The sequence below is a fragment of the Colobus angolensis genome, unplaced genomic scaffold (genome assembly GCF_000951035.1).
Source record: "Colobus angolensis palliatus isolate OR3802 unplaced genomic scaffold, Cang.pa_1.0 Scaffold56, whole genome shotgun sequence".
NCBI lineage: Eukaryota > Metazoa > Chordata > Mammalia > Primates > Cercopithecidae > Colobus > Colobus angolensis.
Genome location: NW_012119154.1, coordinates 13,217,800 through 13,233,007, shown reverse-complemented (window position 1 = coordinate 13,233,007; position 15,208 = coordinate 13,217,800). Strand labels below are relative to the sequence as shown.

At 36.8% G+C, this 15,208-nt stretch overlaps 1 protein-coding gene across 4 annotated transcripts in view; it reads right to left on the bottom strand.

Annotated features, from left to right (window-relative positions):
* Window positions 1–1,014: 1,014 nt before the first annotated feature.
* The window catches only part of IL1RAP (interleukin 1 receptor accessory protein), a 149,568-nt gene continuing 135,374 nt past the window's right edge, over window positions 1,015–15,208 (bottom strand). For 3 of the 4 annotated variants that reach the window (XM_011961620.1, XM_011961618.1, XM_011961619.1), the window contains 3 exons: window positions 13,710–13,859; window positions 12,255–12,398; window positions 6,583–9,797 (listed from right to left, as the gene is read on the bottom strand). In XM_011961620.1, coding sequence (XP_011817010.1) covers window positions 9,430–9,797; window positions 12,255–12,398; window positions 13,710–13,859 — 662 coding nt within the window. In that variant the 3' untranslated portion in view covers window positions 6,583–9,429. Of the gene's footprint in view, window positions 2,324–6,582; window positions 9,798–12,254; window positions 12,399–13,709; window positions 13,860–15,208 lie in introns of those variants that run through there. The other variant, XM_011961617.1, reaches the window with a different exon arrangement.

The window sequence follows — 15,208 nt, the reverse complement described above, 5'->3', positions numbered from 1 at the left end:
TCTTAACTTTAAGCCATCCCATAATTGACATTATACATAAAAATCTGGATTTTTGAGATTCTCTAGAAAAAAATGGACAATATGGCAACATTGGGGCTCGATTAGTGGCAACAATCAAATGGAACTGAGTAGAAGCTGCCTTGTTTTTTTTTTTTTTAGATGGAGCCTTGCTCTGTCGCCCAGGCTGGAGTGCAGTGGCACAATCTTGGCTCACTGCAACCTCCGCCTCCCGGGTTCAGGCAGTTCTCCTGCCTCAGCCTCCTGAGTAGCTGGGATTGCAGGCACCTGCCATTATGCCCAGCTAAGTTTTGTATTTTTGTAGAGAGTGGGTTTCACCGTGTTGGCCAGGCTGCTCTTGAACAACTGACCTCAGGTGATCCCCCCAACTCGACCTCCCAAAGTGCTGGGATTATAGGTGTGAGCCACCACGCCCGGCCTGAAGCTGACCCGTTTGAAGCAATATGTGTTCTTCAGTGCCTTAGAAACCCAACGATCTACCTGACTTGAAAATCAAATGCCATATGCCTTTTATGAGTTTATGAAAATGTTGACAGAGAAGAAATAACTATCTGTGCCTATGTCCCTATTCACATCAGTTCTAGATGGAGAGGATGTAAAATATGCTGGTATATGGCCACATTTACTCTTTTTTCTTACCTTCTGATCCTTGTAGGCACTTGAATTTACTATCCCTTCTCAGAAGCCTGAATGGGAAGAAGGCACCCATCTCTACGCTACATTCCTAACAATACTGATTTTTTCATCTGTCAGTTCTAAAAATACGAGATTCTTGTAAACTTCCATTTCATTTAAGTCACGTTCTCCCTCTCTTTGGGTTGTTTTCCACATCTCTGCCATTACACGTCAGAGAGAAACAAAAAAGGCACCTTAGTTTTTCTGGTACCTACACCAAATCTCCATTTCCTGAAATGGAAAACTCTCCAGATAAGAATACAACAATCATAGAAAAGAGAAGGGTGAGAGAGATGTAAAAATTTGTTAGTACAAATAAAATGACGTAAAAATAGAATTTTATTGATGCTAACAACGTTAGGAAGTTTAGAGAACACTAGTTTACAGTGAGACAGAGAACACCACGTATCCCTGGGTGGGTATGCTTGGTTCTTTGAGGAAAAATGTGCTGTAGGTTTTCTGTTGAGCTTCGTCCTACAGCTTCCACCAGAACCAGCTCCTCTCCATGCTGCTCCCTGGGAATGCATACGCCCTGAAAGTGTCATAGCCCAAGTACACCTGACTGACTTATAACGTGAGGTTGATCAACACACTGAAAAGAAACATATTTAAATTCTTAGCTCAGTTTTAAACCATTGGACAAGATAGAGGATCAGACTTTAGGCAACTTTCACATACTGACCTTCTAGGGCCCAAGAAGAGTGTGCTCTTCTGAGGCCATTAGAGGCAATAATTCTGGATTCAGGTCCTTCAGGTCTTTTGTCTCCTAGAAATAAACAGTTTTTAAAAATCAATAAAGGGGACAGAAATCTGATAGTCCATTAGATGATAAAAATGTCAGGTTTTCCCACAGGTTCATGACATACAGAGGGCTGGTAGAGATGGTAGCCACCACCCACCACACACAGTAATTATAGGATATAAAAGTCATTGTTATTGGATAAGTCCGTGAAATGGTGAAGAGCAAGGGCTGAGATCTGGGGAGCAGGGGGTTCCAATCTGGTGCCATTTTGTATCCATTGAGTTCCTGACTCTTGGGAAACAGGCTTACAGAGGTGCGTCTCCCACTGGGGCTGGTTATGAATCTCTGCCCGGCTCTTGTTCCTAAGGTGATTCTCTCCTTCACAGTAGGTGACACAACAGCGGCAGGTGGCAGAGGACTTCCCTCGGTGCTTGGACATTGTGCCTGGGGCCGGAGGGCTACCTGCAACCCTCTCTGAGCTCTGAAGTTCTGGGGGCTCTTTCAAACGACTTCTCCTCCTTTGAACGTGGTCCAGACTGATGTCAGACTGGGAAGAGCAGCTCTCATTCCAGCCGGAACTGGCACTCAGACTTCTCAGTGGAAGAGCCAACCGCAAAGCTTTCCAGAATTTAGAGCCAGAATGTTTGGACTTTTCTCCCTTCCAGCTCACAAAAGACACAGACTCCTTCAGCTGAAGAATGCCTGGGTGCGGGTGCTCAAGGGGACGGTACTCAACCACAATGAGCTTGGTGGCAATGGAGTTCTGGCACATGACACCCAGTTTAAACTCCAGCATGCTGATGCTCTTTTCTGTCACATAGTCAGGACTCAGGACAACAATCATCCTTCTGCTTCTCTGAATGAAATCAAAAACTGCTTCCACTGTATCTATAGAAAAATGGAAATATAGGATAATGTATAGTGAAAACTTACATATATTTCAGTTCGTTATTGTCCATCTTCCAGAGCACAGGCAGTGAACAAACACCTGAGATGACAGAATCTCAGTGCTGAATAATTTACCCAGTCAAAAAAATCTACACCACTCTTACCAATAGTTGCTAAGAATTTACTACCTTCAAGGATGGTATGGTAGTTGAGCTCAGTCTCTCTCTCCTACTCCAAAACCCTCATTGCAGTAGTCTCCTTCTTGAATGTCTTTCTTAAAACACACACACACACGCGCGCGTGCACACACACACACACACGGTGGGCAATTAAGTAACTACTGTCAAAATATTAACCATCCTCAAAAGCAAGTCATTTCAGCTCTGTTTACAAATTATTTCTTGTTTTGATATCTTCTTCCTTGCAAATTTTATCTGGTGGTCAGATCTTGAATCTTTAAATGTTTAAAATATTTGACAACTATTTTTATATCATTGTAGTATTTTCTTCTTATGTTTAGATTAAATATTTTCAGGATATTTCTCTTATTCCATAAATGGCATGATCTAACATTTCCTCTGCATGTTTACCATTTTCCTCTGGATAATGTTCAGTTTATAGATGTGTCTCCTAAGAGTAATATTATGAACAGGAGTGAACATAATGCTCCTGACATAGTCTGATCAGCAAAGAGCAACAGGAATTATCACCTCCTAAGATTCTCAGTTACACCCTTTGATACTTAACATTTTTGGACACAACATCAGACAGTTCGTAGGGGTTCATAGTATTTATCTTGTTATCAATTAAATTCTTTCTCTTTCTCTCTCTCTCTCTGTGTGAAGAATTGGAATTAAAGGGGGCAAAAACAATGACAATGGGTAAGAATTTGTCAAGCAGCTAAGACTTCTGGCAAACCACTCAATTCTAATGTTATCAAGGTGGATTTGGACAGATTCCAAGGGAAAGTTCTTCAAATAAATGTAATGCTTAACTCACTATGAGATTCAGGAGCTTAGAACATGCCATATCCTGAAGGAAACAAATTCAAAATTGAATTGTAAATCTTAACCATTTATAACTTTGAAAACATGTGCCAGAGTCACACTGTGAGGGTGAACACCTCTGCTTTTGGTCCAGGGATGAAACAGTAATGGAGAGACTTTCAGCCTTTGAAGACAGACTGAAAGTTTGCATTGGTCATTGTGAACTTGACAGGGAATAAGGGAGCTGTGCTTCTTACAGATTATTGGTTTTTGTTTGTTTGTTTTTCAATCAGTGAATTTAACATGAATTTGAAGGGAAATTGGAGAGACATGTGCTCAAGTTTTGAGAACTTTTGATTGGTTTAACCAAGAGTGCAAAAATGTTTTTAGAGACATTTTGTTTCATTCATCCTTTGAGTGTGTGCACATGTGCATGTGTTTTAGTAACTCCTCAGTCCCCTCTAGTCCTACTGAGAATCTTATGAGGCTGCCTCTCATAAACCAAAGAATACGAAAGTGGGACGTCTACTGCTTCTCCCGGCTCCTGAGAAATGTGAAATAACCTTAAGGCAACATGGCTAGCTTGTCAACAGAGAATTCATGCAAATGTGTGTGTGCATGTGATGTGATGTTTCACTTCAAAATAGTCACCTCAGGAAAATGTATGTTTTTGCCAATAGGAATATTGTTGTTTAAAATACAACACTGTTCCAGATCTTCTTAAAACATGTCTTTTGAGTCTGTTGCTCTTTTTTATTTTTTTAATTGGTACTCCATCCAGAAAGTAAGAAAGTTTAGATTTGAAAGAGGACAATGCTAAATGCAGATAAGAGTGGTGGAATTTTAGACAATGAGGAACAAATGTAGAAGATGCTTCTTAGAAAGGTCTTGGGCTATCCTGAAGGATCTTCACTTGATACTGTAAAGGAAGTTGCATACTTTATGGCATATTTTAAAAATACCTTCCATATTGTCAAAACTTCATATATGAAGATAGGAGCTATTATTTTTTAATGCTAAAGTTTACTTGGAGAAGGAGTAGTAATTTAGCTCGTTTGTTCTGTTTGGCTCAAAAAATGAGGTATGGCCATATAATAATGAGATTAGTTTTCTTCTGTGTTACCAAATTGGCTTTGAAGTCACATTGTATGACTGAGAACTCTTCAATACTCAAGAATGCTCTTGCCTGTAAAAGTCATAATTTCCATGGAGTTCACTTAGAAGAAAACTAGGACTGTAATTTTTTTTTCTCCTCTGGATGAGTTATTAGTAGATAAAAGAACAGCAAACCTCTGTCTCTTTCATTTTCTCTCTTAAAACTTGAAGTATAGAAAAAAGGAAATATTTAACTTGGAAGATGGATGTGGTTTCAAATATTGCTTTCTCCATTTATCTCCATTTTTATCTTAATATCTTTTGAGTCCTAGTTCATCCATCTATAAAATGCATATGATAAACTTGTAGGGCTGATAAACAAATTAGATGCCTACATGTAAATTTCTAGCACACAGTACACATTGCATAAATCACTTTGATGAAATTATTGTTGCTCAATGCCTAGTGAACACAATAGCAAAATAATATATGGACTAATGCTTATTGAGTCTGTATCAATTATTAATGCTAACTTTAAAATATCATCTTAATATGTGGATTTATAAGAGTAATAGGGTGTAAAATTCTGTCTATTCAGTTTTAAATGGATGTAGATTAAAATTACTACTAAAACACTCCATCTCCTAACTCTACTAAAGTTACTTTATATCCCTTGGGTAGAAACAAAGAAATAATATAGACTAGTTGCTAAATGCGTCTCTCATACCATACTGTGCATTTACTTGCATTAAAGAGCTAGTGACATCAGTATATAATGGAAAAAAAAAACCTTGAGAGTTTAAGGAAGGTTAATCACAGCCAGGTAGATCATATGCAAAATGCTGAAGTTGAATCTTCCAAAGAGTCACCAGTATGTTCTAATATGTCACTTAACATGTTCAGGGTTGGAAACAATTTCAGACTCAAAACCACTTATCCAATGCAAAAAACTCATATACAAAATCTCAGTGAAAATCTATCAAATAACTGCTTGTATACCTCTGGTAATGGCAGACCTATATTTCCAAAGATAGTGAATTCCATCAGTGTCGAATTCTGCTTTATAGCTATTTTCTAACTGAGAAGAAATCTGTTTCCTTGGAACTTCGATCTGTTGATCCTAAGCCTACACTTTCGGGACTGTTTTGTAAGAGGAAAATTAATTCTTCAGTAGAAAAATTTTTACTAAGCTAACCAATTCTGAGCATGTTATGGGGCTCAGTAAAATGAACAAATAGGATTTTTTTTTTTTTCTGAAGTCTTGCTTTGTCACCAGGCTGCAGTACAGTGGTGCAATCTCAGCTCACTGCAATCTCTGCCTCCCAGGTTCAAGCAATTCCCCTGCCTTAGCCTCCCGAGTAGCTGGGACTACAGGCGCGCACCATCATGCCTGGTTAATTTTTTGTATTTTAGTAGAGACAGGGTTTCACCATGTTGACCAGGATGGTCTCGATCTCCTGACCTCTTGATCTGTCCGCCTCTGCCTCCCTAAGTGCTGGGATTACAGCGTGAGCCAATGTGCCCGGCCAGGGATTTTTTTTAAAGCAAAAAGGCATTGCTATCACTATGGACTTGTATTATCAACTGAAAATAAAATATGTTTCCAAATATTCATCACTGATTTATTCAAAATTTGTGACAGAAATGCATCTTTGATTCAAATGATCATCAATTAATTGACGTCATGACATTATTTTTATTTTATCTATTTCCAAAGCAACTACCATGGGATTGCATTAAAGCCTATTAGACGAAAAAGATTCCTGTAAGCTACCTAAGTTCCAAGTTGAGTAAAAAGGAATAAGTTTGTTTTCCTTTGTTTTAAAATAATCTTTCTCTCCTTTTTCTCTGTCTCTCCATATCTCTCCGTCTTTCTGATGGTCTTTCTGTCTCTCTGCACATGCACATCCACATCCACATCCACATACATATACACACATAAACACATATATACCCACAAAATATGTCCTAGTGTTCTGGAGCAATTCGTTTTACTTAAGTAACTTTTACTTACATGTAAAGAAAATGTTCTTGATATGAAGTTCCCATTTTGCTCGGATTTATCTCAGAATGAAACTTAACTAATGTGACTCATATTTCTTGAGTATAATAATCAATTCTTTCTGTTTTCATTTATGACCAAATGGGAAAATAAAGACATAAAACACATGCACAAAATAAAATTCAAAGCTGAAAATAAATGGTTTATTTTTAACATAAGTAAATTTACAAATCAAATGAAAAATGAAAAATACAAAAGTTCATGAATGAAATAAAAAAGACACTCTCGAAATATTAAAACCTATGGAAAGAAAATAAGTAATTAACGAATGATGTTTTTGTTTCCCAATACAATGGAGTGATTTTTTATTAGAATCCTTGGGAATCATCTAAGTTACAATACAGAAGAGAATTAAATAAATGTTGTATGATTTTGTAATTAGATACTCTACATATCACAGTTCTTTGTTAACCTGGGCATGGAAGGTCCTTATAGCATCTATTGAAAGCTATTAAGTTTTTTTTTAAAATGTGAGACATGGTTTGTTCTTGTTCTCTAAATTACAAGTATGTTTCCCCATTTCCCTCAAATGTTCTCCATTGGCCATCTTCTGGAACATTAAAAAAAAATCTCAAAACAAATTCTCTTGCAATGATACATATCACTTAAAATTGATATGCTTTATATTACAGCATTTGTAAAATTAAGTACCAAAGGCAGGAATATAAATAGAAAAAACATCAAGGCATTTCTAGGGGTGCCCAACAGCATTTGGGATAAATATGGAATCCAAAAGTGCAAAAGGAATGCAGCATTGGCAAGAGAATCGTCCTTTGGTGACTAGACTATTCCCTGTTTGCCTAAAGCTTATGTAAGAATTGATATTCAAAGCTTATCTGGAATAAGCTCTTTTCTGGTCTAGTAAATGAAGGGTTAATAGAGGGAGTAATTATGGTTTCTAATAAGGAAAAATATTAATAAGGCTAAAAAAAGTAGATCCAAGAATGACCTACTTTTCTACTTTTTTCATCCAAGTGAAACTTTTTTCAATTTAAAATAATCAATAACACTTATATAGGGAAATGATTTATTATGAACTTCAATAGTGATGAAGGGCACTTAAATATAGGATATAATTTTACATTCGTTCATCAACATTCATGCTACTGGGATAAGGGCTTTCTTAAATTATGAATTACTGTGTTTGACAGGATACCAAGACTCATTTACAGTTATATTTGTTTCCTTTATCACTCAACAGTTCAAATAGTTGAGCACCGAGATGAACATAGCTTAGTTTCTAAATGTGTCTGCTGGGAATAGAGTAGGAAATCAATTAATGCCCCATGGCCGGCTACTGCTTAGCAGTGACCATGGAGGCTCTGTGCACAGCAGATTCCACTGCAACCCAGAAAAACCGTAGCAATAGTTAAGTTATTCATATAAACTTAGGGAAGGCAAGAACTATGACAACTACCACTCTGTGAGCTGTGAATTAACAAATAGTATGTACAAAAAACACTGACACGAAAACATTATAGTGAAAACATAATTTAAAAACTGGACAAGAGTTCCAGTGGCTTTTAATATTGTACCCATAGCTATTTAAAGTCATGTACATACACATACACACATACACACACACACATTATATATATGTATATATATATTTCATGTGCATGTGGATTTATATACACAGATATATGTAATGTATGTGTGTGGACATGCATATATATATAATTTGTGTTTGTGGAGATATAAGACATATATCTCATATACACATGTGTGTATATGTATAATCTACATGTAACACAGATATTTACCACTCTGTAAACTCTGCACTTAGTTTTCCAAGTCTTAAAAACAGCAAAATATTACTGAAAACAAACAAAACAACTTTCATTGACAGTGACTTTTCATACTGACTTATTTGGAGCAAGCATATTTCCTGCACTAGTGAGTAGATGACAGGAAATACAGTTAATTCTCTTAGAATATTAATGCCAAAAGCGACTCTCAAGGTCACGAAGTCTGACCTCCACACTTCACAATGGAGCAACAAAAACAAATGAGAAAAAATTGCTTTCCCAGTATTCACATTAGCAAGATTAAGACTTAAAAGACAAATTGCCAAACATCCTTTTCTGTGTTCTTTTCATGAGTCAGAAAAATGCCCTAAAAGAGTTTTTCTGTTACCTCCCTCTGTATAGCACCATTAAGGGGTTTTCTTTCAGACTGAACCAAGTGCGAAGCCACCTGCAAACTCTAAATGACTAATGCGATATAAGCAGATGGGGAGAAGGAATGAAAAATGTGGGTTGACCTGCAGATAATCAGGAATTGACTGGAGCAAAAACAAGAATTAAGGAATATTTTTCAAGTTTACATATATTACATAAATTACCTGAGATGAGGGCAAGGGTGGTATAGAAGACAAGTCCTTTAAATCAATTAAAAGAAACATTTTCAGTTACACTGCTTTGTATCATCCTAAGTGGATGTCAGTCTTGCTGTGGTTATGTATTACACAGCCGAATGAGGAAAAAAGTTCATTATCCTTAGCTCAAATGTAGGCCTTGATTATCTTTTCAACGGACGAGTAAAAATAAGATAAAAAGGAAACTATACTCGGAAACGCATGACCCTGTCAACAGCGACTTATTTTAAAGGCATATTTAAATTCATAGGAAAGGCTGCTCCATATGTTAAGATTTTAAAAAGAATAGAGACATAAAATGAGGGATAGACAATGCAGAAGGGGAAAGTCGCATTGAACAAGTCTTTGCCTGCAAAGAACATAGTGGCATCACAGACTGGTGACAGAACGTTGATAATATCATTCTAAACTTTAGTATTGCCTGAGGAAGCAGAACAGTCAGCCACACAGTCACCCTAAATGTATCCCTAGTGGGAGGCTTAGACCATCATTTTTGCCTAAGAAACCATAAACTGCGAATGAAGAATGGGGGGACTCTTTCTTCCTGGAGTACCCCTTGTTGTTTTTACCCTTTTCATTATTCCTTTCACACATTTTTCAAAGATGAATACGAGAGGCCCTGCTCATCACTGCTACACCGCCTGGGACTTCTCTTCACTGGCATGGCCACCTGCAGCTGCTTCCAGAACCTGCCCTGTGGATACTTGGATTTTTCCCCTTTCCATTTAATGACCGTGAGCACCGTCTTAGCCCTCTTCAGCTCTTTCACCTTCGTTTCCTTCACAGCTTTGTACTGCACTAAAATGACGTTGATGTTGCCCTGAGAGGCCATATTTTCTAGGCCAGCCTTGAGCTCCAGCAGGGCTTGGGTTCCCTGGAGCACGTAGTTGGGGCTTAGAACAACCAGGAGGCGTCTGCTTTTCTGAATGAAGCTCAAGGTCTCATCTGTGACAACTGGGAAAGAAAACAACCACGGGGATTAGTGTTGGCCAAAAACTCCCCAAAAGCCTTGGGGTGTGAGGAACAAATGTCGGGAACTTAGGGTACCAGCCTGAGAACTGAGGTGAAACTTCTTACCAGCAAAAATTTGAACAACTGAATCCTTATACCTGCAAACTCTGTCCGTTAAATATCACTGTCTTCAGGGAAACCAGAAACCATATACACATATTTCTAAAAGGAATTCCAAACAGGCATGAAGCCAAAAGATAGTGTATTGTTGTGACCTTGATCTTCAAAAGCAATACTTGAGACACAAGAAGGAGACACATTATACTGAAATCAGTTTCTTCGATGTGTGTGGCATCTTATGGTCTAGCCACATCAGCTCATGAGCCCTTTCTTCCCCAAAGAAACCCATGCATAAACTCTCTAGAACCAAATGGACATTCAAAAAGATGTATGTTATATAATCAAAATCACAGAATTTTATTTTTTGCTAGGACAAGACAACAAAGGGAAGGACCTTCATCTTCTGAAAGTCCCTCTCTGTTGCTGGATACCTCTCTGACTCTAATATCACTGTCTTTGGAATAGAAGCTTAAAAAAATCTAGCCAACTGAACAACATTTTGGCTGGTAACACACCTTCAGGTTGGCTTTCTACTTCTTTCTGCTCTGGAGCCTAAATTCATCACTGGATCTTTCTCCTCAAACTCCTATCATTACTATAAAGCCTTGTGTTTCGGCAGCTGCTAGATGATGTGTCTACTTGCACTAACAGGCAAATGCTTTCTTCAAGGAAAAAATAAGAAAAAGCAGGAAAAATGGAAATGCAATGTAATTTTATTCTGCTGTCAAGGGCCCTGATTAGTTCCTGTCACTAAATTCTTGGAACCAATCCATCTCCTCACAGTTGCTTATCCAGGATTGCATAGTCCTTTACCTGCGTTTCAGATAGTTGCCAACTCTAGGTAACTTACTAGTATTGTGGAAACTTATGTCATGTCTTGCTATATTCCCTCATGAAGTCATTTTGCCCCTTAATCTTCTCAGGCTCAGAAACAGTAGGGAAAGCCTCACAATTAAAATCTAGCATGCACTGCCTGGAGGAGAATCCAGGAATGATTGTGTTCCAAGCAGTGGCACTGGAGGCTGAGCATGTGTAAGCATGAGAAGAGACCCAGAGTCGAAGAAGATTGGGTAAAAGCAGCAGGGAGAATAAAAAAGGATGCAAAAGCTAATTAACAAAAGCAAGATTTAGAGTAATTATTTAGAATGTGAATCCTTTAAAGAATTATCAACCCCTATTGGACGGTCTTACCCAGTTCCATGATAGATAAGAATTTACTGAATGGCTGTATGAACAAACAATGGGTGAATGAATGATTGGGGAAATTAAGCATTAGAATGAATGGAATTTATCCTTTAACTGTATAATTAAGTCATAACTTCCTAGAGAAATTATACTGAAAGAAATGTCTTATGATGGACTTTTGGATGATGATTGGGAAGATAAAATAACTGATCCAACTAAATCAAAACGAGAATAAAATTTCAATCTATCTCAATTATCCATAAAATATTTTTAAAAAACTGGTAAATGATGAATGTGAACAGGATTTTAGAGGAATAAAATAGGTTTGTCATGCTTACAATTAGATATATTACAAGCATTTCAACAGGACAGAGTTTAACAGTGGGGTTGGGAATGTAACATATATTTATTAAAAAGACACCAATGAAAAATTACTTTGTGTGTTACTGTGTGGATCTAAAAAGGAGTTGTACTTTATTTTAACACATTCAAGAATTTAAGCATTTCTTTTTTTCTTTTTTTAAACCTTCTAGTTACGCTGGCTCTTATAAAATTTTAAAGTAACCCTCAAATGTATAAGCTGACAGGAAGAAGAAACAGACCCAAGGAAAAGGGGAATTTGAGTAGCACTATTTTGCTTGAAAAGAAAAGTGATGGGGAAAAAAAACAGCAAATGCCATAGGAAAATACTGTAATTACTATCAGTGAATCACATAAGGAAAAATTCTACACACACTCTTCTGCTACTCAGTTTTAGTAAAACCAAGTAAACCTCTGTCTTTCTAAAAACAAAACAAATAGAAGCAATTCTAGACAAACCACTGCAGATTAGCCTAAACTGAAAAATCTAAATGTGAATAAACAGGCTGTTTAAAGCTATGGCCCTTTAATAGAGCTCTAATTCACTGTGCCTCCACACTTTTCTGACATGCAGCTCTGAAAGATTACAAGGGAAAATATTTTAATACCATAAACTGAGTTGAATAGTATACATCTTCCAATGTAGTTTAATTTCTAGAGGAGTCTGCTACATCAAAGAGCATTGGACATCAAATATCCAAAGATGCTGTGCCACGACTCTCGCCCATAATGCAAAACTAATGATTCTCTCTGCCTTTCAAGGTAGCATCATTTGTACTCATCTGAAATACCTACTTCCCCCAGGCAGACTGTCTCGGTCAAAGATGCATAGCTTGTATCCAAATTCATTCTCCAAAACTCCACGGAGGGTCAGTAATACAAATTCTTCTTCTTCAGCATTCCTTGCATAGGATACATAAATATCATACTCTTTCCCATCTAGCAAAAGGAACAGGGATACAATGCAAATTAGGAAAGTTTCTTAATACCATTACATTTTTTTCTTAAATCGAACTTCTGCATATTAGACATTTTCATTATGAGACAGATTCCAGTGCGATTTTCTACTTGCAACAAGTCTCCAGGCAAAATGACTATTTGAAGGTATAATTTTGAATGTTATCTGATATATCCTCAACTCTCATCTCACAGGTTGCTTTACAGTGGAAAAAGTGAGGTTTGTCCCATTCACTGTAAATGTAAATGGCTATAAATGAACAAAGCCAGAAGGTAAATCACAGGGACTGGCAATTAATACTGTACAGAAAATTTCAACTTCCCGTCCAAGCATATCACTCATTAATACATTAAAATTACAAATGGAACAAAACTTTGTGAAACTGCCTGAATTATTTATATCTGAAAAGAACTAAAATTAAAAATATAATTAGACTTAATGGACCGATCGTTCACAAAGTTGCTTAATTAGAAAAATCACGTCTCATTAAAAACTATCGATTCTGTGTTTCTTCCATAAGCCTACTGAATTCAAATCTTTATGGTGTGGGCCTATGAATTTGTTTGTGTGTTTCAATGCTCTATTCTTTTCACTAGGCAAATGTGCACTAGAGCCGTGCTTTTTAAATGTCAACGTACACATGAATCACTTGGGAATATGGTTTAAATGTAGATTCTGAGTCAGTAACGGCTAGGTCTAAGATTCTTCTAATCAGCTACACGTGATGTTGCTGCTGGTTCACAGATCGCTGTCTCAGTACAAGGAGTGTGGATCAGCACTGTCCAATACAGCAGCCATGAGCCACGAGTCTATTGCTCACCGAAATGTGGCTGGTTTGAATTAAGATGTGCTATGAGGATACAGGAGAATACCTTTTACATTTTGAACATTTTTAGTACCAAAAAAAGACTGTAAAATATCCCATTAACTTTTTAATATTAATTGCATGCTAAAAAATAGTATTACAAACATATTTAGTCAATTCATTATTTTTACGTGTTTCTTTTTACTTTTACAAATGTGGTCACTGGGAAATTTTAAGAAGATAAGTGGCTCACATTATATTTCTATTTGGACAGTGTTAATTTAGACCAACTCACTAATTAATCCAAGAAAATAGAATAATAATCTTTAGAAATGTTTTTAATAGCAAGGGCTGAAATTAAATTTAGCCTGCTTAAATCTTCCAGTTAATTTAAGTTTTTCAAATCAATATGTTTTCTTTTTTTTTCCCCAACATATTTTCTAAAGATGACAGTACAAGAGGTTTATGTCAAATTTCTGTTACTTACCTAAAATGGTTTCATCCGTTCCAAAATGAGCCCGGTAAAAAAGGACCATCTCTAGCCAGTAAACGTGGTAAACAACAATGAGAATCACCACTAGCAGGACTGTGGCTCCAAAACCACAAACCAGTTCCACTGTGTATCTTGGAGCCGGCACTGAAATGAACAACAAAGAAACAGAATTGATTTCTGTGTGGTGACCACAGTGACCCATCATCCCAGCAAATAGCTGGATAAGCCCAGCAGCTTAGCTATGCACCTGCCTATGTATGAACAATCAGAGACAACATTGTAGAGTTTAAGCACTATTTTAAAATACCAGACGGTGTTATACCTATCTTTTTGTTTCCAGCACCTGGCGTAGAAAGTGTTTTGTATTTGAATAGTCTTTGATGATATATAAATTAAAATAGAACCGTAACATCAGGAAGGGCTTAGAAGGTCATCTAATTCAAGTCACAATTTGACACCTAAATCTCCTTAAAAATATTTTTGAAAATTATCACTCCATCCTCTGTCCATGTCTTGGGATGGAGTTCTCATTGCTATCTGAAGAAGTCCATGGCACTGGTAGAATTTTAATTGCTGATGCAGCTGATTTGAGTAAAAACCTTAATGTTTTTCCATTAGTTTTTGTTTCATTCTCTTGTCTAGTGCAGTATGAAAGGAACTTAATTATCTTTCCTTTCCATTTGGAAATAGGCCTCAAAAACATTATTTTCACTGTGCAGAAGCAGAGGACATCCACCAAATGCTGAATATGCTTGGTTCTGGAAGTTATCTCCCATGTTCACAGTTCTTCAGTATATATTCTAGAGATGAACTTGCAATATCTGGCTATACACAGACTTCTGCATTTATCTACTTATTTTTTATATTATAGGCACCTCTGCAGTTTCTTTGGAAGTATCAGAAATAGAGTGAGGTAATTCTCAATTACTTAAAAACCAGATCTTAACTCATTAGCCCTATAATCAAGGTGTGTCACAACCAAATTACTAACCACCTTCCTTCCTTGCTCATTTACCATTGCTTTTTCATCAAAAACACCAGGAAGATTTAATATGATGCCTTTTTCTCATGCTGTGACTTCTGGCTGGAAGTCCTTTCTCTTTTTAGTTTCCAAGTCCATGTTCGAATATCATTATCTTACATAAGCTTTTATAGAATAAAATTTTTATTGCAACCTGGCTCTCCCTTGTAGAAATTCTTACTCTTCCCTTTGTTTATCATTTGATTACAGCATTACTTATTATATTGTAATTTGTCTACAGGCCAGCTTCTTCACTCCCTCTCATTCCCCATAAACTATACCTTTCCAGTCTTTCAGGTAGAGATTATGTCTTTTTCATCCATGATATCCCTAGAATGCCTACTATCTCAATGAACATTTCCAGATACAAGATTTTACACTTCTGGGGTATTTAGAAGTCTATTACTAAATTATGTTTCACAATTTTGTTTAGTTGCTTTCTTAGCTTGTGATAATGAAGTTTAAGTATTTG